Genomic DNA, 27,273 nt, shown 5'->3' with positions numbered 1-27,273 from the left:
ACTGCAATTACCAGCTGCTATTATAATAGGATCTAAATGAAACTCTTTCACTCCACGTGTACTTAATCTATTCAAAAGGACCCTGTTTGCATACTAATGCAGGAACCAGCACGGGAGCTTTAAACACAGTTTACACCATTTTCTGTAAAGCGTTATATTTTCTGAGACTGTGGAACTATCAATCAATTTTGCGGGAATTACAAACCTTAATCAATACACTGGGACGCCAGTGTTTTTGATTTTTTATTTTTCACTATCACCACTTGAAAAAGTTATTTTAACAAACTTATTGTATGTTGTATGTTTACATCTAGATAGTACATATGAGTAAAATGTCCAAATAATTATATATTTATTTATTTTTCAAATGTTACATTCTCTGTTTTAATAGAAACTATAAAGTTGTTTTTCATTACATTTAAGTTGTACTGAGTCAATCTTCTGTGTCCGACTGCACATTTACTTTAGATATATTGTTTCAAGCGCAGAGTTTATCTTTCCTTTTTCTCTGGCCCAGATAATGCATGGGGACACAGACACAGATTCCGCCTCTGACGTCAACTCTGGGGATTTGAGAGGGGTAGGCCCCAAATTAGCCAAAAGCATACAATGTATGATAGTTGCTATAAAGGAAGTGTTGGAGTTTCCTGAAACAACACTGGTCCCTGAGGAAAAGGATTATTTTAAATTAAATAAAAAGCAGGTTGTGACTTTTCCTCCTTCAAAGGATTTGAATGCGTTCTTTGAAGAATCCTCGGCTAACCCAGAGAAGAAATTTACCCTTCCCAGAAGGATACGTGTAGCGTACGCTTTCCCTGAGGAAGATAGGCACAAATGGGAGACTCCCCCAACGATAGACACCTCAGTTTCTCGGCTGTCTATGAAAATAGTTTTGCATGCCCCTGGTTCAGCCTCTTTAAAAGATCCAGCTGACTGTAAATTAGAAACAACCCTGAAATCCATATATACGGCTAACTGAATGGTGCTCAGGTCCACCATTGCTTGTGCATGGGTGGGTAACGCTGTGGAAAAATTCTTGTATTGTATTCTTTGTTTTAAATGTGGTGACATTTATCTAAGCCTTTAACACCTTAGCCGCATTGCGCCTGTTTGGTCAGCTCTCCAGACCCAGCCGAATTTGCTTGTTAACATAGACACAGTTGACAGGGATGAAATAGTCCTAACTCTCGGCCATATCAAAGATGCTGCAGGTTACTTAGTTGAAGCTATGAAGGATATTGGTTTGCTGAGTTCAAGATCCTCCGCTATGGCGATTTCAGCCCGCAGGGCGCTGTGGATCCACCAATGGAATGCTGAGGCAGAATCAAAAAAGAACATTGAGGCGCTTCCTTACAATGGAGAAACCATCTTTGGAGACAAGCTGGATGCCATGATTTCAACAACTACATCAGGCAAGTCAGCATTTCTGCCTTCCGCAGCTGCTCCACCTAGGAAAGGAGTTCATTCTCATATGATGCAATCCTTTCGCCCCAACAAGTCCAAAAAGGCAAAGGGTACCCCCTTCTTCGCAGGAAGAGGGCGAGGAAGGGGAAAAAAAATCTACAACACCATCAGGTTCGCAGTGAACAGCTACTTCTGCTAAAACCTCAGCATGACGCTGGGGCTTCCCTGTGGGAGTACGATCGGGTGGGGGCACGTCTACTGTTGGGTGGGTTCACCAAGATCTGGATCATTGGGTATTGCAGATAGTATCCCAAGGGTACAAATTGGAATTTCAGGACCTTCCCCCATGCCGATTTTTCAAATCAGCCTTACCAGCTTCTGTTCAGGACAGAGCAAAAGTGCTGAACGCAATACAGAAATTATGTCAAGACAATGTAATTCCTTAGTTCCTGTGTCACAACAGGAAAAAGGATTTTATTCAAGCCTGTTTGTAGTGCCAAAACCGGATGGCTCGGTCAGACCGATTTTAATCCTAAAGACTCTGAACCTTTATTTGAAAAGGTTCAAATTCAAGAAGGAATCCCTGAGAGCGGTGATCTCCAGCTTGGAGGAAAAGGAATATCTGGTATCGATGGACATCAAAGATGCTTATTTACATGTTCCCATCTACCCGCCGCATCAGGCATAGCTGAGGTTTGCGGTGCAGGACTGCCACTACCAGTTCCAAACATTGCCTTTCGGGCTCTCCACGGCTCCGAGAATATTCACCAAGGTGATGGCGGAGATGATGGTTCTTCTTCGCAAGAAAGGAGTCAAAGTCATCCCATACTTGGACGATCTCCTCATAAAAGCGAGATCCAGGGAGAAACTAGTGCAGAACATTGCACTTTCTCTGACTGTGCTCCATAGCACGGTTGGATCATAAACCTTCCAAAATCACAAATGGAACCCACAATGAGGTTATCATTTCTGGGAATGATATTGGACACGAAAGCACAGAAAGTATTCCTACCAGTGGAAATGGCTCTGGAGATCCAGAGGATGGTCAAACAAGTTTTAAAACCAGATTCCATGCCAGGGTGTTCCAATGGGACCTACTGGATAAGTGGTCCGGATCGCACCTACACATGCACTGGAGGATAATCCTGTCAACAAAAGCCAGTATTTCACTCTTGTGGTGGCTTCAAAGTTCTCACCTCCTGGAGGGACGCAGGTTTGGGATTCAGACTTGTATTCTGGTGATCACAGATGCAAGCCTCCGAGGTTGGGGAGCAGTCACGCAAGGGGAAAGCTTCCAAGGACGATGGTCAAGTGAAGAAGTACTCCTTCACATAAACATTCTGGAATTGAGAGCTGTGTACAACAGCCTTCATCAAGCGGCACACCTTCTTCAAGGTCGTCCCATACAGATACAGTCAGCCAATGTAACGGCAGTAGCTTACATAAACCGCCATGGCGGAACAAAAAGCAGAGCGGCAATGGCAGAGGTGATAAAGATACTCCTCTGGGCAGAAAGACATGCAAAAGCTCTGTCGGCAATTTTCATTCCGGGAGTGGACAACTGGGAAGCAGACTTCCTCAGCAGACACGATCTCCATCCAGGAGAATGGGGCCTCCACCCAGAAGTCTTTGCAGAGGTAGCAGATCATTGGGGTGTTCCTCAAGTAGATATGATGGCATCACGTCTGAACAAGAAGCTTCAGAAATATTGTTCCAGGTCGAGAGACCCACAAGCAATAGCAATGGATGCACTGGTGACCCAGTGAGTGTTTCAGTCGGTGTATCTGTTCCCTCCACTTCCACTAATACCAAAAGTTCTCAAGAACAAGGGTTCGAGCAATTCTCATTGCTCCAGACTGGCCAAGGAGGGCTTGGTATCCAGATCTTCAGGAGTTATTACTGGAAGAGGCTCAGCCTCTTCCTCTTCGCGAGGACCTGCTTCAGCAGGGGACGTTTGTTTATCAAGACTTACCGCAGCTGCGTTTGACGGCATGGCTGTTGAGCGCCAGATCCTAGCCCGTAAGGGTATTCCCAATGAAGCAATTCCCACACTTATTCTGGCCAGGAAAGGGGTAACGTCCAAACATTACCATAGTATTTGGAGAAAATATCTCGGTGTGAATCCAAGAAGTCTCCTGCGGTGGAGTTTAAATTAGGACGTCTTCTCCTATTTCTACAGGCGGGTGTGGATGCTGGCTTGAGATTAGGGTTTACCAAGGTCCAAATTTCGGCCTTGTCCATTTTCTTTCAGAAACAGTTGGCTTCCCTTCCTGAGGTCCAGACGTTCGTGAAGGGGGTTTTGCGCATCCAACCTCCCTTTGTGCCTCCTGCGGTGCCATGGGATCTTAATGTGGTGTTGCAGTTCCCTAAATCGGACTAGTTTGAGCCTCTACAAGAGGTAGAGTTGAAGTTTCTCACTTGGGAATTGGTCATGCTGTTGGCCTTGGCCTCAGGCAGACGAGTGTCTGAATTAGGGGCTCTGTCACACAAGAGTCCTTATTTGATTTTTCATGAAGATAGAGCTGCACTGCGGACATGTCAGCATTTTCTTCCAAAGGTTGTGTCTTATTTCCATATCAACCAACCTGTGGTGGTGCCAGTGGCTTCTGACACCTCAGCCGTTTCAAAGTCCTTGGATGTCGTAAGAGCGTTGAGGACTTATGTTGCAAGAACGGCTCGGATAAGGAAAACAGAATCTTTGTTTGTCCTCTATGACCCCAACAAGATTGGGGGTCCTACTTCTAAGCAGACTATTGCGCGCTGGATCAGAGGTACCATTCAGCACGAATATTCCACGGCAGGATTGCCGTTACCGAGTTTGGTAAAGGCCCACTCTACAAGGAAAGTGGGTTCTTCCTGGGCGGCTGCCCGGGGTGTCTCAGCGTTGCAAATTTGCCGAGCAGCTACTTGGTCAGGGGCAAACACGTTTGCTAAGTTTTACAGGTTTGACACCTTGGCTGCTGACGACCTTCAGTTTGGTCAGTCAGTTTTGCAGGAACATTAGCACTTTCCCGCCCATACTGGGAGCTGTCCACATGGTACTAAAATGGACCCAGCATCCTCTAGGACGTAAGAGAAAATAGGGTTTTAATTACCTACCGGTAAATCCTTTTCTCGTAGTCCGTAGAGGATGCTGAGCGCCCGCCCAGTGCTAATTTTTCCTGCAAATTACGTTTTGTCTTTTTACACAGGTTCTCATGTGTTAAGATGTTTTACAGCTGTTGCTGTTACGTTCTGCATGCACGTTAGCATGGGTTATGTTAAAGGCCATGTTAGGCGACATGTTTTGGTATGGTGTGAGCTGGAGTGAATCTCGCCACTACTTTAATGTAAATTCTTCTCTCGAAGTTGTCAGTCTCCTCGGGCACAGTTCCTATACTGAGGTCTGGAGGAGGAGCATAGAGGGAGGAGCCAGTTCACACTGTTGAAAAGTCTTAAAGTGCCAGAGGCTCCTGCGGAACCATCTATACCCCATGGTACTAAAATGGACCCCAGCATCCTCTACGGACTACGAGAAAAGGATTTACCGGTAGGTAATTAAAATCCTATTAAATCTAGACATGTACTGTAGCAATAAATAATCATGGTTTAGAGAAAAAGCAACCACCACGTATTTCTTTGAGAACCCCATTCACAAAAAATTATATCTTCTCATGGTTACACTCTGCAGGTGTTGGCAACACTCCCTCTAAACTCAAGTATTTGGAAACCCCCCTCTAGAAATCCTGCGTTTGCTCCAGGTCTCATTTCCCTCTCTGAGCAGTTTTTGTTGCAGTCTAGCGTGTTTATCATATAGTGGGTCAATAAAGATGGCAACCAGAAAATAAGAATTTACTTACCGATAATTCTATTTCTCGGAGTCCGTAGTGGATGCTGGGGTTCCTGAAAGGACCATGGGGAATAGCGGCTCCGCAGGAGACAGGGCACAAAAAAGTAAAGCTTTTACCAGATCAGGTGGTGTGCACTGGCTCCTCCCCCTATGACCCTCCTCCAGACTCCAGTTAGGTACTGTGCCCGGACGAGCGTACACAATAAGGGAGGCAATTTGAATCCCGGGTAAGACTCATACCAGCCACACCAATCACACCGTACAACATGTGATCTAAACCCAGTTAACAGTATGATAACAGAAAGAGCCTCTTAAAGATGGCTCCTTAACAATATAACCCGAATTTGTTAACAATAACTATGTACAGTATTGCAGATAATCCGCACTTGGGATGGGCGCCCAGCATCCACTACGGACTCCGAGAAATAGAATTATCGGTAAGTAAATTCTTATTTTCTCTATCGTCCTAAGTGGATGCTGGGGTTCCTGAAAGGACCATGGGGATTATACCAAAGCTCCCAAACGGGCGGGAGAGTGCGGATGACTCTGCAGCACCGAATGAGAGAATTCCAAGTCCTCTTTTGCCAGGGTATCAAATTTGTAGAATTTTACAAACGTGTTTTCCCCCGACCACGTAGCTGCTCGGCAGAATTGTAATGCCGAGACCCCTCGGGCAGCCGCCCAAGATGAGCCCACCTTCCTTGTGGAATGGGCCTTAACAGATTTAGGCTGTGGCAGGCCTGCCACAGAATGAGCAAGTTGAATTGTGTTACAAATCCAACGAGCAATCGTCTGCTTAGAAGCAGGGGCACCCAACTTGTTGGGTGCATATAGTATCAACAGCGAGTCAGATTTTCTGACTTCAGCCGTCCTTGAAATGTATATTTTTAAGGCTCTGACAACGTCCAACAACTTGGAGTCCTCCAAGTCGCCAGTGGCCGCAGGCACCACAATAGGTTGGTTCAGGTGAAACGCTGATACCACCTTAGGGAGAAAATGCGGACGAGTCCTCAGTTCTGCCCTATCCGAATGGAAGATTAGATAAGGGCTTTTATAAGATAAAGCCGCCAATTCAGATACTCTCCTGGCGGAAGCCAGGGCCAGTAACATAGTCACTTTCCATGTGAGATATTTAAAATCCACCTTTTTCAATGGTTCAAACCAATGGGATTTGAGGAAATCTAAAACTACATTTAGATCCCACGGTGCCACCGGAGGCACCACAGGAGGCTGTATATGCAGTACTCCTTTAACAAAAGTCTGTACCTCAGGAACTGAGGCCAATTCTTTTTGGAAGAATATTGACAGGGCCGAAATTTGAACCTTAATAGATCTCAATTTGAGACCCATAGACAATCCTGATTGTAGGAAATGTAGGAAACGACCCAGTTGAAATTCCTCCGTCGGAACACTCCGATCCTCGCACCACGCGACATATTTTCGCCAAATGCGGTGATAATGTTTCGCGGTGACTTCCTTCCTTGCCTTAATCAAGGTAGGAATGACTTCTTCTGGAATGCCTTTCCCTTTTAGGATCTGGCGTTCAACCGCCATGCCGTCAAACGCAGCCGCGGTAAGTCTTGAAAGAGACAGGGACCCTGTTGTAGCAGGTCCCTTCTCAGAAGTAGAGGGCACGGGTCGTCCGTGACCAACTCTTGAAGTTCCGGGTACCAAGTCCTTCTTGGCCAATCCGGAGCCACTAGTATTGTTCTTACTCCTCCTCACCGTATAATCTTCAATACCTTTGGTATGAGAGGCAGAGGAGGAAACACATATACTGATTTGTACACCCAAGGTGTTACCAGTGCGTCCACAGCTATTGCCTGTGGATCTCTTGACCTGGCGCAATACTTGTCCAGTTTCTTGTTGAGGCGAGACGCCATCATGTCTACCATTGGTCTTTCCCAACAGTTTATTAGCATGTGGAAGACTTCTGGATGAAGACCCCCCTCTCCCGGGTGAATATCGTGTCTGCTGAGGAAGTCTGCTTCCCAGTTGTCCACGCCCGGGAAGAACACTGCTGACAGTGCTATTACGTGATTCTCCGCCCAGCGAAGAATCTTGGCAGCTTCTGCCATTGCACTCCTGCTTCTTGTGCCGCCCTGTCTGTTTACATGGGCGACCGCCGTGATGTTGTCCGACTGAATCAACACCGGTTTTCCTTGCAGGAGTGGTTCCGCCTGGCTTAGAGCATTTTAGATTGCTCTTAGTACCAGAATGTTTATGTGAAGAGACTTTTCCAGGTTCGTCCATACCCCCTGGAAGTTTCTTCCTTGTGTGACTGCTCCCCAACCTCTCAGGCTGGCGTCCGTGGTCACCAGGATCAAATCCTGTATGCCGAATCTGCGGCCCTCCAATAGATGAGCCTTTTGCAACCACCACAGAAGATATACCCTTGTCCTTGGCGACAGGGTTATTCGCAGGTGCATCTGAGGATGCGACCCTGACCATTTGTCCAACAGATCCCTTTGGAAAATTCTTGCATGGAATCTGCCGAATGGAATTGCTTCGTAAAAAGCCACCATTTTTCCCAGGACTCTTGTGCATTGATGTACAGACACCTTTCCTGGTTTTAGGAGGTTCCTGACAGGTCGGATAACTCCTTGGCTTTTTCCTCGGGAAGAAAAACCTTTTTCTGAACCGTGTCCAGAATCATCCCTAGGAACAGCAGACGTATCGTCGGAAAACAGCTGCGATTCTTGGAATATTTAGAATCCAGTCGTGCCGTCGAAGAACTACTTTAGATAGTGCTCTTCCGACCTCCAACTGTTCTCTGGAACTTGCCCTTTTTAGGTCGTGCAAGTAAGGGATAATTTAGATGCCTTTTTTCTTTGAAGAAACATCTTTTCGGCCATTACCTTGGTAAAAAGGCCCGGGGTGCCGTGGATAATTCAAACGGCATCGTCTGAAACTGATATTGACAGTTCTGTACCACGAACCAGAGGTACCCTTGATGAGAAGGACAAAATTTGGACATGGAGGTAATCCTTGATGTCCAGGGACACCATATAGTCCCCTTTTTTCCGGTTCGCTATCACTGCTCTGAGTGACTTTATCTCGATTTGAACCTTTTATGTAAGTGTTCAAAACATTTTAGATTTAGACTATGTGTCACCAAGCCGTCTGGCTTCAGTACCACAATATAGTGTGGAAAAATAATACCCTTTTCCTTGTCGTAGGAGGGGTACTTTGATTATCACCTGCTGGATATACAGCTTGTGAATTGTTTCCAATGCTGCCTCCCTGTCGGAGGGAGCCGTTGGTAAAGCAGACTTCAGGAACCTGCGAGGAGAAGATGTCTCGACTCTCCAATCTTTACCCCTGGGATAATACTCGTACGATCTAGGGGTCAACTTGCGAGTGATCCCACTGCGCCCTGAGACTCTTGAGACTACCCCCCCACCTTGAGTCCGCTTGCACGGCCCCAGCGTCATGCTGAGGACTTGGCAGACGCGGTGGAGGGCTTCTTTTCCTGGGAAAGGGCTGCCTGCTGCAGTCTACTTCCCCTTACCTCTATGTCTGGGCAGATATGACTGGCCTTTTGCCTGCATGCCCTCATGGGAAAGGAAAGATTGAGGCTGAAAAGACGGTGTCTTTTTTAGCTGAGATGTAACTTGGGGTAAAAAAGGTTGGATTTCCCAGCTGTTGCTGTGGTCCCCAGGTCCGATGGACCGACCCCCAAATAACTCCTTCCCTTTATACAGCAATACTTCCATCTGCCGTATGGGATCTGTATCACCTGACCACTGTCGTGTCCCTGACATCTTCTGGGAGATATGGACAACGCACTTATCTTGATGCCAGAGAGCAAATATCCCTCTGTGCATCTCACATACATATATATAGAATGCATCCTATTAAATGCTCTACATGAATAAAATATTTTCAGTCAGGGAATCCGACCAAGCCAACCCAGCACTGCATCTCCAGGCTGATGGCGATCGCTGGTCGCAGTATAACCACCGTATGTGTGTATATACTGTTTAGGATATTTTTCCAGCTTCCTATCAGCTGGCTCCTTGAGGGCGGCCGTATCTGGAGACGGTAACGCCACTTGATAAGCGTGTGAGCGCCTTATCACCCTAAGGGGTGTTTCCCAACGTACCCTAATTTCTGGCGGGAAAGGGTATAACGCCAATATTTGCTATCGGGGTAACCCTACGCATCATCACACACTTCATTTTATTTTATCTGATTCAGGAAAAACTACAGGTAGTTTTTTCACTCCCACATAATACCCTTTCTTGTGGTACTTGTAGTATCAGAAACACGTAACACCTCCTTCATTGCCCTTAACGTGTGGCCCTAATGAGAAATACGTTTGTTTATTCACCGTCGACACTGTATTCAGTGTCCGTGTCTGTGTCTGTGTCGACCGACTGAGGTAAATGGGCGTTTTTAAAACCCCTGACGGTGTTTCTGAGACGCCTGGACCGGTCCTAATAGATTGTCGGCCGTCTCATGTCGTCAACCGACCTTGCAGCGTGTTGACATTCTCACGTAATTCTCTAAATAAGCCATCCATTCCGGTGTCGACTCCCTAGAGAGTGACATCACCATTACAGGCAATTTCTCCGCCTCCTCACCAACATCGTCCTCATACATGTCGACACACACGTACCGACACACAGCACACACACCGGGAATGCTCTGACAGAGGACAGGACCCACTAGCCCTTTGGGGAGACAGAGGGAGAGTCTGCCAGCACACACCAAAAACGCTATAATTATATAGGGACAACCTTATATAAGTGTTTCTCCCTTATAGCATCTTTTATATATATACAATATCGCCAAAATCAGTGCCCCCCCTCTCTGTTTTAACCCTGTTTCTGTAGTGCAGTGCAGGGGAGAGCCTGGGAGCCTTCTCTCCAGCTTTTCTGTGAGAGAAAATGGCGCTGTGTGCTGAGGAGATAGGCCCCGCCCCTTTTTCGGCGGGCTCGTCTCCCGCTATTTTTGAAGTTAGGCAGGGGTTAAATATCTCCATATAGCCTCTGTGGGCTATATGTGAGGTATTTTTTGCCTCTAATAAGGTTTTTATTTGCCTCTCAGAGCGCCCCCCCCAGCGCTCTGCACCCTCAGTGACTGTTGTGTGAAGTGTGCTGAGAGGAAAATGGCGCACAGCTGCAGTGCTGTGCGCTACCTTTATGAAGACTCAGGAGTCTTCAGCCGCCGATTTTGGACCTCTTCTCTCTTCAGCGTCTGCAAGGGGGCCGGCGGCGCGGCTCCGGTGACCATCCAGGCTGTACCTGTGATCGTCCCTCTGGAGCTAGTGTCCAGTAGCCAAGCAGCAAATCCACTCTGCACGCAGGTGAGTTCACTACTTCTCCCCTAAGTCCCTCGTTGCAGTGATCCTGTTGCCAGCAGGACTCACTGTAAAGTAAAAAACCTAAGCTAAACTTTCTCTAAGCAGCTCTTTAGGAGAGCCACCTAGATTGCACCCTTCTCGTTCGGGCACAAAATCTAACTGGAGTCTGGAGGAGGGTCATAGGGGGAGGAGCCAGTGCACACCACCTGATCTGGTAAAAGCTTTACTTTTTTGTGCCCTGTCTCCTGCGGAGCCGCTATTCCCCATGGTCCTTTCAGGAACCCCAGCATCCACTTAGGACGATAGAGAAATGTTATGTTGAGTTGAACGCTTTACTTGAAATATGATACTGGAACACTAGTAGTAGTTGATGTCGAGGTTAAATACTTCTTACTATATACTACAGTATATAAGAATCTATTAAGATGTCATCAGCAGTAACTGCCTCTTACTCATTGAGCCTCTCCTTTAATGAGAGTTTAGCCAGAATCCTTCCCATAATATTCTATGAAGGTTATCCAGATCCATCGTTTTTTATTGATAATGACCACTAGGAATTCAACAGAGGGGAACAGCCTGTCCTGGTTACCGTAATCAACCAATTAGAAATCAGGAAGGAGTTTTTACATCCTTTTTGCCAAAGGAGCCTAAACATTTCAACTAAACAGTTCAGATCATACTCTATATCAGGAGAAGGTGTCAATAGCAACCAACCAGCTTCTGTCATTTTATAGACTATACTAGATTAATGATAGCTAGAAGCTGATTAGTTGTTTTTGGCAATTTCTACATTTTATCTCTACTGAAAGTTTGATACATCTCCTCTACCAGGGGCACCACAATGTTTTTAGGTTGGCCGGGCAAGATATAATTTCATTTTGGTGCCTCTAAACCACTGAATATCGCCCCTCAAGGGCAGCTGGAATTACCCGACACAACATCTACCTGATAACACAGATAGATAAACATACAGTAAATCTATTTACATTGCCCTGATGAAAAAGCACATGCTTTGAAATGTTAGCATCCACCTGGTGGTGTTGGTGTATCATTATCCCTGAGTGCTGCCTGCTATCCATTTTTATCAATGTGGAGTGTCTTGCATGCTACCTTTACACGGAGGGCAACGGGATCTTGTAACAACAGTTATAGTGAGTGCCAGATCCTGTCATTTATACATATATCTATTTATATGGATATCTCTAGCTGGGTAAGGGGGCGCGAGGGGGGGGGGGGGGGGGGGAGACAAAGTGGGAGATGAGGCGCAGAGTGAAGGAACATAAGAAGTGGGAGATGATAAGGGTTCAGGGAGGGTACCAGATGAGGGGGCCACAGTTACTAGCTACAGTACATACTGTAGGGACTGGGGCTGGGGGTGGAGGGCCCTGGAGGTGCACAGAGAAGGGCTGTGGGAAGGAGGTCGAGCAGTCAGAAACTGGGATTATCTCCTTCCTGACATTGCCCGTGATAACCCTAGAAGGCAGCTGCATTGCACCCCGTGACATTGACTGACGTCTCTCATATGTTTGGGGATGGGTGAACCACTCCATAGGACCCCCTTCCGACACCTATGTCCTCTACAGCAGTTTGTGCTGCTGACATAGGCCTTCATTCCGAGTTGTTCGCTCGCTAGCCGCTTTTCGCAGCAGTGCACACGCTAAGCCGCCGCCCTCTGGGAGTGAATCTTAGCTTAGCTGAATTGCGAACGAAGTATTCGCAATATTGCGAAAAGACTTTTCTTTGCAGTTTCTGAGTAGCTCGAGACTTACTCTTCCAGTGCGATCAGTTCAGTGCTTGTCGTTCCTGGTTTGACGTCACAAACACACCCAGCGTTCGGCCAGACACTCCCCCGTTTCTCCAGCCACTCCCGCGTTTTTCCCAGAAACGGCAGCGTTTTTTCACACACTCCCATAAAACGGCCAGTTTCCGCCCAGAAACACCCACTTCCTGTCAATCACACAACGATCAGCAGAACGAAGAAAAAACCTTGTAATGCCGTGAGTAAAATACCTAACTTCTTAGCAAATTTACTTGGCGCAGCCGCAGTGCGAACATTGCGCATGCGCAGTTAGCGGAAAATCACACCGATGCGAAGGAAAAGAACGAGCGAACAACTCGGAATGAGGGCCATAGAACGATGAAGAGATAATAGGCTGCTGTACTGTACATTGCTGATAACAAATGCATATATTACTCTACATCAGTAACTTAGATTATGAGGGTAATTTTGACAGGCATAGAAGTTGGTCGATCGTCTGCATTACTATTGCCCTCTGACAGTGACCCAGTCATCATTAACATTTCAGCCATGACACCACAAGTCAGTGTATTCCTTCTTGTGATAACACCAGCAGTGTGTAATTATGGGACTACTGAATGGGGACTATTTTCTCAGACCTATGACAGCATGCCATGAGCAAGAGAATATAGTTCAACATCTTCTACAGTAAATATATATATTATAGCATGTCATATTTATAGATAAATAACTTACCTAATACAACCGTAATAACTTTCTCCTTCATCATAGGAAAAAGTAGACCAACTGAAAAATAAAACAACAAACATTATAAATTCTGGCAATCCCATATAAAAAATTTTTACTAGAGTATTGAAGTTTTCAATTTCCTGAAGATAATCTGAATGCATAAATATATTTAAATAGATAAATGTTGGAGAAAAAATGTCTTTAATTCAGCTAATAAAAACACATGCCATTTTATGTATAGTTTCATTGGCTACACATGTTGAAAATGCACCACCAAATGCACCTATGTGTGTAATTAGAACTTCACCTCCAGATCAGGCAATCATACTGTAGGTTACCTAATTTTCTACTGTGCCCAAATATCTTCAGATCTAATTGTAGGGTTCTATACAGTGCCAGAGCAAGGCAATTTTGCACACTATGCTGGCTCCGCCCCTAACACATGGCATAATGATGTAATGCTGAGGGGCAGGGCTGTTGGCATCAGGAAATACAGCACTGCCTAGAGCACCCTCTCCAGGGGGGCTGTACAGGCTGTATGATGCATGCTTAGTTCATTCAAAGGACACTCTAGGCAGCTTTGGAGCAGCTTTACAAGCTACAGGGTGCCAATTCAGGAACCCTACAAGCCAAATTTAGGTGCTGTGGGGAAGTGATGTTGCCACCCGAGGCGCCCTGGGCTACGGCACTGCTCTAACACCAGTGTTAGAGCCCTGGTTATACACTACTGAGTGGTCTAAAATATTAATATGATAAAAATTTGTAAAGAGATGTATTTACAGGTTTATTTTACAGGTGCTGCTGGGCTTTGGAGAGTAGTGCACTTGGGCACTGTCTCCTCTGTTGTACACTCCAAGCATACTCTGGGCACTAGGACTCGTAGCCGGCAGGAGATGCGACCTCAGACCTGGTGGCATCATGTGCAGCCTTGCATGCATGCGCCACTGTGTACAGTGTCACAGTAATACGTAGCTGCTCTCAGGTGTTACCCTGCACATACAGTGCATCCGGAAAGTATTAACAGCGCTTCACTTTTTCCACATTTTGTTATGTTACAGCCTTATGCAAATTTATTAGTAAGAAAAAACTAAGAAATCACATGTAGATAAATATTCACAGCCTTTGCCATGAAGCTCAAAATTAAGTTCAGGTGCATCCGGTTTCCACTGACCATCCTCGAGATGTTATTACAGCTTAATTGGAGTCCACCTGTGGTAAAGTCAGTTGATTGGACATGATTTGGAAAGGCACACACCTGTCTATATAAGGTCCCACACTTGACAGTGCATGTCTGAGTACAAACCAAGCATAAAGTCAAAGGAATTGTCTGTAGACCTCCGAGACAGGATTGTCTCAAGGCAGAAATCTGGGGAAGAGCAAAGAAAAATATCTGCTGCTTTGGAGGTCCCAATGAGCACAGTGGCCTCCATCATTCGTAAATTGAAGCAGTTCGGAACCACCAGGACTCTTCCTAGAGGTGGCTGGATGTCTAAACTAAACCATCAAAGGAGAAAGGCCCTAGCCAGGGAAGTGACCAAGAACCTGATGGTCACTGTGTCAGAGCTACAGCATTCCTCTATGGAGAGAGGAGAACCTTCCAGAAGGACAACCATCTCAGCAGCAATCCACCAATCAGACCTGTATGGTAGAGTGGCCAGACGGAAGCCACTCCTTGTAAAAAGCACATGGCAGCCCGCCTGGAGTTTGCCAAAATGCACCTGAAGGAATCTCAGACCATGAGAAACAAAATTCTCTGGTCTGATGAGACAAAGATTGAGCTCTTTGGCGTGAATGCCAGACATTCAGACCATGAGAAACAAAATTCTCTGGTCTGATGAGACAAAGATTGAACTCTTTGGCATGAATGCCAGGCATCATGTTTGGAGGAAACCAGACACCACTCATCACCAGGCCAATACCATCCCTACAGTGAAGCATGGTGGTAGCAGCATCATGCTGTGGGGATAAAGGGAAAGATGAATGCAGCAATGTACAGAGACATTCTGGATTAAAACCTGCTCCAGAACGCTCTTGACCTCAGACTGGGGTGATGGTTCATCTTTCAGCAGGACAACGACCCTAAACACACAGCCAAGATATCAAAGGAGTGGCTTCAGGACAACTCTGTGAATGTCCTTGAGTGGCCCAGCCAGAGCCCAGACTTGAATCCAATTAAAACATCTCTGGAGAGATCTGATAATGGCTGTGCACCGACGCTTCCAATCCAACCTGATGGAGCTTGAGAGGATTTTACAAAAGAAAAGGGCGGGATGGGAAAACTACTGCACTAGTACCGTTTTCTAAATTGAACAATGAAGAAACCCCAACTTACAATTCATAACAATTCCTTGTCTTGTGTATCAACTGGGGGTGCTGCCACACATATATTGTTGCCAATATATATAGATAGGTTTTGGAACAAGGAAGAAAAGATTGGTCTTAGGTGGAGCACTAATACAAATGACTTTAAATTTAAAATATAACTTTTATTTCATATACTTAAAAAGCCTGTAACTGTGAAATATTAAAATGAATTAAAGGACAAGGGAAAGACAAAGTGCAAACTGTGATTATTAAAAAACCACACACTACACCCACTATGCTGTGTAATGTCTCTATATAAAATACTTCAATTATTGTGTACAATGACCTCGATTATGAATATGCGTGCTTATCAGAGAAACAAAAGTTCCACCTAAGTGAACCACAATTCTGTCAATCAATTTAATATGATATGGGCTCCTTAAGTGTACTGTAACATGTATGTTATTAGACGTTAGATCTGATAGGGTAGACCGGATAAACTCAATATGTCCCAATTAGCTCCTTGCCTGTCAAAATTGTGACTACATCATCCGATGTTCCCACAATATTCGCTATACCACTATCCTTCTTGATACTAATTGATCTCTTTACATAATGCTGTATCACCACTGATGAGCATCAATCAAATTTGTACTGAAAATTATATAAAAGTACAATGTTGGTCAGCATTTCCAGACTCTGCTGTCAGTGCTGTCCCATATGGTGCATTGTACTGTATTGTAGAGTGCTGTTCTTGTAATTTCCTTCTACAAATAACTATTGGCAGCTTGCCCAATCGTATAGATAATCTGGGGACAGAACTATTGTACCTGGCTAGCGTTCTCAGTCTCTGCTGTCAACGCTGCCTTATGCAATGCAATTGTACTGGTATAGCACACAATACGTAACTTTCAGTGCCCTCTTGTTAGTTGCTGTTGGCAAATTGCTTATTCAAACAGCGTGAATGTAATAAAAATTCCTCATGTGGCTAGCGTTCTCAATCTCGGTTGTCGACGCTGCCTAGTATAGCGCTATGTATCCATCTGGGTGCAATAATTCTGGTTAAATCCCCTCTTGTTATTGAGAGCTTGAGAGGTGCTGCAAAGATTAATGGGCGAAACTGCCCAAAGATAGGTGTGCCAAGCTTGTGGCATCATATTCAAAAAGACTTGAGGCTGTAATTGCTGCCAAAGATGCATCAACAAAGTATTGAGCAAAGGCTGTGAATACTTATGTACATGTGATTTCTTAGATTTTTATTTTTATATAACTTTGCAAAAATCTCAAAATCTTTTTTAATGTTGTCAGTATGGGGTATTGTAGAATTTTGAGGGAAAAAATGAATTTATTCCATTTTGGTATAAGGCTGTAACATAACAAAATGTGGAAAAAGTGAAGCGCTGTGAATACTTTCCAGATACACTGTACTACTGTTACCCTGTGATATGCTAAACCTGTAAGCCTGTTAAGGAGATCTGTGTGACCTAACATCCACTATCACATTCCGCCTGACACCCATTAGACAACCCAATAGGTTATATCAGTACTGGGCAGGTGCAAATAGTGGATGATGAAGATCACCAGCACTAGTGAACGGCTTGTTATTGGTTGTTTGCGAATGCCCCATTGCCATTGTCATAAAGAAAATGGATTATACCAAGGGAGTCAGTGTTTGTGTAAATTAGGCACATAGACTACAGTTGGCATGCCATGTGCAATTTCCGTGGACCTTTGCTAGCAATCACAATAGCGCATGCGCTGAAGACTGGCACTGTGCCTGAAACTTCTGTGCATGCTCAGTATCTTCACACACCAAGCACCCATTATCAATAGCACTGTGTAACCAACCAGCACACATCTTAAGATAGTTGCCTCCTTGCATATCGTCATAATCCTGGCTTTTTTAGGGAACGTAATTTGATTTGGGGCTCAATTGCAAACAACACTGCATCAGGGCCCAAATGTGCATGTATTTTGTGATGCTGAAATCTCTATGTGGCAATAAACAGGTTAATGCACTAATTACAATATTGCTCTGTGCGTGTTTAACATAAATCCATACCGGACATACCACAGAAACACATGCAGCTAGTTTACATAACAGCTATTTTTCATTGCAAAAAAAATATCGAGTGTGGTTTAGATCAGTCCACAAAAATGTCAGCCAAGCAATGGTTTGTTTTATGGTGAGCGTAAACTGCTCATTATTTCATGCATCATACAATTTCAATGTGTGACTGCTAATTAAAAATATATCTCTGGGTGTATTTTGAGAAACAAGAGATGCTTGAAATGCCCAGACTAACTATAGAGCCTTAGTCTGAGCTAACTTGGGAACACTACCTTCATAGAATTATGCAACTAGGAAACTACAAATAAGAGAGTTCACATCTGTAAGTATGTAGCCGCTATTCCTCACCATACAAGTCATCAGTGTCAAGACTAAAAATATAGGACAAGGCCTTTTTATGGTAAAGTGTAGTGTGAGTTGTTGTAACCCACAAGTATTGCTTCTATATTCTTAACTAGTATAATGACAAGCTAGATATGAATGAGTGCTATGAGCATCTGTGTATTTGTACACTACTTTGAGAAGTAAAGTCAAAAATTAAATTTTTCAGGGGGAGGGGAGGTGTATTTCTTCTTGAAGATATTGTCACCTTGCAAAGATTAATTTTTTATTTATTTTTTCAGAATCAGTTTATTGCCAAGTATATCAGTACAAAATACATAATACATAAGGAATTGGTTTCCGATAGCTACAGCTCCCATACAGCATTTGATATACAACAAAAAACATAGAGGAAGAAGAACATGTGACTTATGACTAGAATACACAAGTAGAGATCTGAATATGAGAGTAATGCTAAGCGAATGTCGAATTGAACAGTTTGATTGCTTGAGGAATGAAGCTGTTCCTGTGTCTAGCAGTTCGTGCTAGTTGCGAGCAGTACCGTCTGCCAGACGGTAGCAGTCGGAACATATCATGAGCAGGGTGAGAATGGTCGTCAATAATCCTCCCCGCCCTCTTCATAACCCTTGCCCGATAGATATCCTCGACTGCCGGAAGATTTGTCCCTATGATTTTTTCAGCAGACCTTACAACCCGCTGTAGCCTATTTTTGTTGTGGATTGAGGCAGGGCCAAACCACACTATTATCAAGGAGCAGAGGACGGATTGAATGATTGCCGAGTAGAAGAGGATTAGAAGATCTTGCGGCAGTTTGAACTTCCTAAACTGACGTAGGAAGTACAGTGTCTGCTGGGCTTTCCCCAGAATTCCCTCAATGTTAGACTTCCACTTAAGATCATTGGAGATTGTGGAGTCCAGGAATCGGAAGGTTTCCACCACAGTTACTACATTGTCTGCAATTATGAGTGAAGGGGGGTGTTTCCTGAAGTCGACAATCATTTCAACTGTTTTTAGTTGTTTAGCTGTAGATTGTTTGCCTTGCACCAGGTGACCAGCCGCATAACCTCCCTCCTATAAGCCGACTCCTCGCCCCCTCTGATGAATCCAATGAGCGTGGTATCATCCGCAAATTTGAAAAGTTTCACAGATTTGTCTTCAGAAATGTAGTCATTGGTATACAGTGAGAAAAGGAAGGGGGGAAAGAACACATCCCTGCGGATCGCCCGTGCTAATCGTCCTAACGCCAGAGGTGAAATTCCCCATCTTGACCCGTTGCTCCCTGTTCGTTAAAAAATTCACCATCCAGGAACATAGCGTTTCTGGTACCCCTGAGCTGCGCAGTTTAGGAGGTAGAATGCCTGGAATAATAGTATTGAATACAGAGCTGAAGTCCACAAACAGAACCCTAGCGTAGACACCTGGTGAATCCAGATGCTGCATAATGAAGTGCAGACCCAGATTCACCGCATCTTCTGCCGATCTGTTCGCCCTGTAGGCGAACTGCAGAGGGTCAAGGACGGTACCTGCCTGGACTCAGATGATTCAGTATCAGTCGTTCCAGCGTCTTCATCACCACCGTAATGCAACCGGCCTGCAATTATTCAGGTTGCCGTGAGCGGAAGATTTCTTCGGTACTGGAATAATGAGCGAGCGCTTAAGACAAGCTGGGACCTCACAATTTCTAAGCGACAGGTTGAAAATGGCTGTGAACAGTAGCGGATCTTGCCACGGGCAAGCAGGACTTTTGCCCGGGGTGCCGCCTTCCGGAGGGCGCCATCCGGAGGGTGCCGCACCAGGGCAAGATCCGCTGCTGCTGTGTGCCCTCCGCTGCCCGCTGCCCCCCTGCTGCGCCCCCCCGCTGCCGCTGTGAAGGGATACTAGACGCGTACGCGTCTAGTTTCCCTTCGTGGAGAGGTCCTTTACTGTGCGGTGCGCGATGACGTCATTGCGCACCGCACATCATTTCAGTCTGTACAGGGGGCGTAAATGACCACGCCCCCTGCACAAAGCCACGCCTCCTATTGCCGCCCGAGCGCACAGAGCGCCAGAACCGGCCCTGGCTGTGAAGACCGGGGTCAACTGTTCGGCACATGTTTTTAGGGTGGATGGAGACACGCCATCTGGGCCAGGTGCCTTCCTGAGCTTCAACCTTCTAAACAGCTTAGCCACCTCAACTGCCTCCACCTGAAGAGTGGGCAGGGTGCCCTGGGAGCTAGGGGTTGCGTGCCACCAGCACTGCATCAGGATGAGTCGGAGTGTTGCTAGCGTCATGGGACTTTTCAAATCTGCAGTAAAAGCCATTCAGTTGCTCTGCCAGCTGTTGGCTAGAGCCGGAGCAGGGAGTGGAACCCTTGAAATTGGTGGCAACCTTCAGGCCCTTCCACACCGATCAAGGGTCATTGTTTGAGAATTTGGTCACTAGCTTGTCGGCGTAGCGTTTCTTTGCCGCCCTGATCTCCCTAGTTAGGGTATTCCTGGTCTGTCTATACCTGATTTTATTCCCACTGCTATGCGTCTCCTCCTTGGCGAGGCATAGCTGCTTAAGATTAGTGTAAACCAAGGCTTGTTGTTAGCATAGATATGGACAGTTTTTGCCATCGCATAAGTCCTCACAAAAATTTATTTTCCCAATTTCTGTATAGGTTAATTATTTAAACTAAACTTTTAGAAATTTAGACTACTGAAAATATGCAAGTTAATCACAAATCACCTTGAGACCCTGTTGAAGCATCATGGGATATTCCCAAATGTGATGCCATTCACCTGGCAGGCATTGGGTAAAAGCTACTGAAGTTGTATTGAAAATACTCACTGCAACAAGCAAAGATATTGGCTTTACTGAGCTAGGAGAAAACAAGTATTTACAGGTATTTTCTATACATGGACAAATGTACCATTTGGATTAAAGAAATAGAGATTGTTTGTGGTACAATACCCAAAGGAAAAGGGAGGGGAGGTTTATATAGTGGTACTATGTATGACAGAAGGACGATGAATAACCACAGATAATGGTTTTTCACAGTGACAGCATCTAAACATTGGCACTGCTGAGTGTTATTTTGACAGAAAGGAAATAATTAAGGCATCCTTGGGTCTAATGAGGGATAGTGCTCTTGTGGTGGAGTGAGGCTTCAGGCCATGCTTTGGCATCTGATCACAGAGTGAGGAACATTAGCCTGTCAATCCAGGATAAATCACTCACCACATGCTAGGCAGTCAAGGAGGGAGCACCTCAGTTCTTCACCCCGCTGCAGGTTCAGCGCTGCATTCAGGGCCCACAAGTGGGGACCCTATTGGAACATGTGAAGAGTACAGTCTGAGCTAGCAGGAAGTTGCCGCTGAAGGATTTGTGCATTAGCCACAGGGTATTTGGGTATCATCCACATAAGGACCTATGCCATGGATCCTTATTGATTGGTACCCATAGAATGGTTGACCAACAATGATTAGTGAGAGATGAGGCGCATGGAGACTCCTAACCATGTGGTGGATATGCATTGATGGTTAGTGGTGGACGGACTTCATTTAGTACAGATACAGGAACAACATTGTTATTTACGCTAAGCATGTGTTAAGAATGGAGTAGCTGATGTTTTATCTTAATTACCGAAGATTAAGTTAAGTTTGCTGGTGCCACACAGAAATGAACATGGTGGATGTGCCCATGTATTCCTTGGTATATCACTTTAGGAAGGTAATGAGCTATTTACAGTCACTGGTTTACAGTGTATTGGCAATGTGGCATTAGTGACAGATCTGGGTGGCACTAGTGGGTTTTTAATGACCAGGTTTTTATGATTGCTGCTGGGTTAGTATTCTTTTTCCAATATAAGAAAGTAATGGGTCTGAGTAAACAATTTATAGGTTGTAAGGCTATGTTAGAAGCGATGACAGGAGACCATTGTCTTTTGATAACCCTTAGGTAATGTGCGGTAGGATGGCATTTTAGAGCCTGAAGTCAATCTGAAAAACCTCACTTTTTAGGACCATTTGATGCGGATTACAAATTTACTTTCCTCCAACACTCTCACACATTGAAAATGGGTGCAAATTGGACACATCAAATGAAGGAAGAAAGAAATTAGCCCCAGAAAACCTTAAACACAAATAGCAACTGACCCATAGATGCTATACAGTATGTCTGCTCTTGAGGTCAGCCCTACCAAACACCATTCAGACCTGGTCTTTGGACGTATCCTTTGCATACCATTGGAGGGGTAACCCAAAGTAAGAAGCACCCTCTGTGACCTTCATGCAGACAGCAGTTTAAACTTCTCAAATATCTACAGCCTATGAGCTCACCACATACCACCTTTCCCCATTCCATCCTAATATCATATATCCAGGGCAATCTCTGCGCCCCACAACTCCTAAGAGGACATACAAACCCACTACAACCCCACTGATACCATATATCCAGGCCAATCTCTACACTCCACTACTCCTAAAAGGACATGCAAAGCCCCTGCATCCCCACTGATACCAAATATCCAGGCCAATCTCTACACTCCACTACTCCTAAAAGGACGTGCAAAGCCCCTGCATCCCCACTGATACCAAATATCCAGGCCAATCTCTACACTCCACTACTCCTAAAAGGACGTGCAAAGCCCCTGCATCCCCACTGATACCAAATATCCAGGCCAATCTCTACACTCCACTACTCCTAAAAGGAGGGGCAAAGCCCCTGCATCCCCACTGATACCAAATATCCAGGCCAATCTCTACACTCCACTACTTCTAAAAGGACGTGCAAAGCCCCTGCATCCCCACTGATACCAAATATCCAGGCCAATCTCTACACTCCACTACTCCTAAAAGGACGTGCAAAGCCCCTGCATCCCCACTGATACCAAATATCGAGGCCAATCTCTACACTCCACTGCTCCTAAAAGGACGTGCAAAGCCACTGCATCCCCACTGATACCAAATATCCAGGCCAATCTCTGCATCCCACTAATCTAAAATAACCTGGAACCACACTTTTTAATCCATTTTAGACACCCTTAATAGTTTCCTCTGACTGATGCTGTTTACATTACTGTGACCTAGTGTAATATGTCCTTGGCTTGCATACTAACTCCATATTCTCAATGCCCCAAAGAAGCTCAAAGAGAAAGTCAAAACTAACAAACTGACCCTTCCATAGATTGATCATTTGACAACCGTGCTTCCCAAGGGTTTATACTGCAATTTTTGGCTTAAATTCATATGACCATTGTCTATATTTCTAATTAGATACACCTTGGCTTTTTTTTAAAGTGTTTTAGGTTTTACCAAAGCAGGAAATGTACAGCTGTGAGTAGAGACAAAGTGACTGATCCAGTACTGAACGCAGGATAGCGATGAATGCACGGAACTAAATGTGTTTATTCACCCATATGCAGAGATGTGTGCAACTCTGTGGCTTTACCCATATCCGTCCGCCTGATTCAAAGGATGCTCTACCTTTCAGAGATGGAAGCCTCATCCCCTAGGCGTGATGTCATGACATCACAGATTAAGGGGACAGGGCCAGCTCAAGGGCACTGCCACTCTGTTATGGTGCTGCCATGATCATCCCAACTTGAAGACTGCATTATTGGAACTTTAAATGATTTTGTTGAAATCTACAGTACCTGGGTCACTCCTCTCACCCCTCTCATATTTCCATCACCTTTCTCAGAACAGTCCACTCCCCTTTTTACCTTATGAGACCAAGATGAGTTTGATGATATGCTACTGTACCCACGTTATTTCCAGCTCTTGTATATTTATAGCAGCTTCTTTTATGTCATGGTTACTGCCATTTGAATTACTGAGACACCTCATCCAGATCTTTTATTTCCTGCTCCCTTCCCCTGCCTCTTTCAGATATGAGTGTTTCTTAATTCATCATAAACTGAAGTTCAGCTGATTTTCCATTACCATATCCCTTTAGAAGCACACCTTAATGTAGAATAGTCTGCTGTGACTGCGTGTCAGGAAGTAAATGAGACAGCACAGTTGTTTCTTAACATTTACCCTCAGGGGCCTATTTATCAACACAAACCAGGCAAAACCAGCTGTTTCCAGGTGACTGAGACACTTTTTTTTTAGTATTGGGCAATTTAATATAATCAGAGATATTCCCAAACTTTGTCCAAGTAACACAGTCCCCATTATTTACACATGTGGAGAGGATTTCTGGAGTGTCATCTTCTGATGCCTCCCTATCAGCTTCCATGCTCCTTCTATTCCTTGTATAGCAATTTGTCTTTTGATAACCCTCAGTTAATGGGTTAGAACCCAGGAAGAAGATTATAGTGATTGCTGCAGACACTGACTGGAGCCACTGTCCCAGCAGGAGTTTGGTCACTGGTCTCATCTCCGGTATACTCTAGATCCCATGTGATAAAACAGAACGAAAGGAGCGCTAAATATAAAATAATGAACAAAATGAAAATAAAAATGAATGGTAAAAACTTGCAAACACCTGTGAATATAGAAATGGTTAATAAATAATGTTTTACAGCACTTTTGTGCTAATGTGACAGTCCTGTGCGGGAGTCCTTTTACATGTGAACCAAAGTTTTTTGTTCTACCTCTGGGTCTCCCTATGGCAACAAGGCATCAAAATAAACTCATATGCTACATCGGTTTTGTAACTACTTGTCACATTGCTGCTAAATTGAAGCAACCTGCTCCCTCTTCTCTTCACTCCCGTATTTGGTATACATACCGTATGGAATATATGACCAGTATTATTAATAATTTCTTTAAATCATTCAATAAAGTCTGGGGGCCTTGGCTCGCTTCACAAAATGTTTAGTTTGGTGTTTCTCTACCCGATCTCTTTCCTCTTCTTTCTGTATATGCCACTTTCAATCTTTTTCTCACTATGGTCTGCCACACTGTCACTCTCTAGACTCCTATCTCCATATATCTCCACCCCTTTAATAACAAAGCCGGTCACTTTGTGACATACAGTACTACATTTTAACAGTCATTGACTTTACACTGTTTTTGATACTTATTGGTGCTGTTTGTAGGGCTGCAACTAGGGAGGTCAAAGGGGCACTTGCCCTGGGTGCCTGATTTGAGGGGGTGTCGAAAGCACTGCTCTGTCTCCTCTCCTGTAAGTTTACCGTGAGACCAACATGACGCTTTCACTGCCAGCATACCTTGGAGGAACGAAGACGGGAGAGAAGTGAGCAGCACGCTGACCGAGCAAGCCAGCGCTGCATTGCGGGCTCTCAACACTCCCAGCCAGTGTCCTAACATAGACCTGTTCCCTAACTATATGCTTGACCGCTGCAGCCAGTATGGGAGGGAGTGTGGCCACATGCTTTGGGGGTGGGTTCTAAGTTTGGGTAAGTCATTTCCCTGCTTGGGCTCACTGGCAGCGGCCAACCAGACGCAGACCAGTCTGTTCTGCTGCAGATACTGACTCCTGTCCAGCAGCGCAGATCTACGTTAAGTATCGTGAGTGCTCTTACATTCAAACTGATGCTGGGAGGGTCAATGCCATTTACAGGGAACTTCTGCCCCTGCTTCAGCCCAGTCCCTTAAGTGGTATTGCATGATGAAGATCTGAAGAGACAAACTCAGTCTCTGCCATGCCAAGCTCTCGTGGCTTGTCCTTCCCCCAAGACCAGCCAACAATGAGCTTCATTTTGTTCTCACATTTTGTTCATTTTGTGCTCACAGACCCACCCCTCCTCCTTTTCAACCTTCTTTCTCCTATCAGTGGTGCCAAGCCCAAAACATCACCACCCCCGAGATGGAGAAAGATGATGATCGGATGCTTGTCCTAACCGCACCATGGATCCCCTTTTCACTGGCCTGACAGGTTAGTCATGTGGCTGCTCACTCACTGCAGGCTAAACCAGGGAGCCACTTAATAATAGTGCCGGTGGGTGAGTAGGCTCCTCTCCTCCCTCACACTGTCCTGCATTAGCCTTGTCACTGCCTACCCCCCCCCCCCCCCTCCCAGTGCAGAGTACCACATGCATTGCTGAGGGCAGTGTTCATTTTGTCAGGGGTTTTTAATTACATTTTAGTCTTAAGGGCCCCATACACTAGAGCAATAATGCCCGATTTCATCCGATTTCGGGCATTCAGCCCGATATATCAGATGAAATCGGGCATTTTGGAAATGTTTCCGATCCGATGCGTGTTCCCGTGAGCATTGGATTGGATCCTCCAGATTGAATGTGCTGCACATTCAATCAGGTCCGACCTGGGGGCATGGCTGGGAACGGCCAGGATACATCGCATGCAAAAGGACAATATATGATGTATCTTGGGCGATCCTGCCCCCCGGGAGGCTGCCGGTGTGATCGCCTGCGACATGTGGTCTCCGTCACGGGAGACCAAGGGCCCTCTCCCAGCCACGTGACTGCGGGGAGGATCCCTGCTCGCCCCAGTGCACACCACCGCCCACACCGGGCTGCTGTCTCCAGCATCTCTCCCCGCCCGGGACCTGCGACCAGCGGAAGTCTGATCATCACCATCAGTGCCCAGGAAGAGGGAGCCGCTGTAAGCCACCAGACCATGCCCGCTTCCCACAGAGCTAGAGATCCCGAGGACGTCCACGGCCCCTCACCCCAGTTTCAGCCGGCTCGCTAGCGCCTGCAGGGGAAGCCTGCAAGTGCGCGTGACCACGTCCGGTGCCCCTGTTACTAGGCCCAGCCCCGTCCGAACCACCCACCATGACAGCCGTCCCAGCACCCGTGAGGTAACGGGGACGGGCAGCGCCACAACTCTGTGCGGCCTATCCATCGCTCACCAGGTACAATCAATGTTACAATCAAAAGAAAAGGAGGACAAGGGAGAAGGGAGAGACCAGTAGGATAAGCAAATGAAGTAGGATAAAGAGAAAGAAAGAAAGAAAGAAAGAAAGAAAGAAAGAAAGAAAGAAAGAAAGAAAGAAAGAAAGAAAGAAAGAAAGAAAGAAAGAAAGAAGCTAAAACAGAGAGATCAAAGTGGGAAAATCAGTCACAAATAAAGAGAAAGGCACACAAGCTCAAATAGTATACTGTAAAAACTCAGTACTTCTCTGTCTTAACGTCTCAGGAGAAAGAGACTGATTCTCTAACAACACCCTAGCTTAACTTCACACAAGTACAACCTCTTCTAGCTAAACCAATCACAGTTCCTTAGCAACTCGGTTTAAACACTCCCAATAAAAAGTTAACCCCTGGTGTGCCTAAAGGAAACCTGAGTACACATAGCCGGGAGGTTTATGACTCTCCTGTCATATATTAATACCCTCCGTGTTCTTTCTTTAAAAAATTTAAAACACTACTTCCACTGTTAATTTTGACAAGGAATTTAAATTTAGTTTTAGGTTATGTACACACGGTGAGATATTTTCTTTCGATTTTGACTATACAGTCAAAATCGCAAGAAAAGTTAGTGCAGATTGCAAGGTGAAAGTCACCTTGCGATCCTGATTCGATCCGGATGCGCGGTCCCGCCAGGTCAGCATCGCAAGAAAAGATAGACTGTGCAGGCAAGTCAATCCTTGCTAGATCGGTGTACTACTATCTAGTTCATCTCACATG

The 27,273-nt window shown here is 45.3% G+C and overlaps 1 protein-coding gene across 3 annotated transcripts in view; it reads right to left on the bottom strand.

Moving 5' to 3' along the window:
* VIT (vitrin) overlaps window positions 1-27,273 on the bottom strand; it is a 293,710-nt gene that overhangs the window by 150,374 nt on the left and 116,063 nt on the right. For all 3 annotated transcript variants that reach the window (XM_063917916.1, XM_063917914.1, XM_063917915.1), the window contains exon 2: window positions 13,036-13,086. In XM_063917916.1, coding sequence (XP_063773986.1) covers window positions 13,036-13,069 — 34 coding nt within the window. In that variant the 5' untranslated portion in view covers window positions 13,070-13,086. The remainder of the gene's footprint in view (window positions 1-13,035; window positions 13,087-27,273) is intronic.

This window comes from Pseudophryne corroboree, chromosome 4 (genome assembly GCF_028390025.1).
Source record: "Pseudophryne corroboree isolate aPseCor3 chromosome 4, aPseCor3.hap2, whole genome shotgun sequence".
In the NCBI taxonomy this organism is placed as follows: domain Eukaryota; kingdom Metazoa; phylum Chordata; class Amphibia; order Anura; family Myobatrachidae; genus Pseudophryne; species Pseudophryne corroboree.
This window is presented reverse-complemented; position numbering and strand designations above follow the sequence as displayed.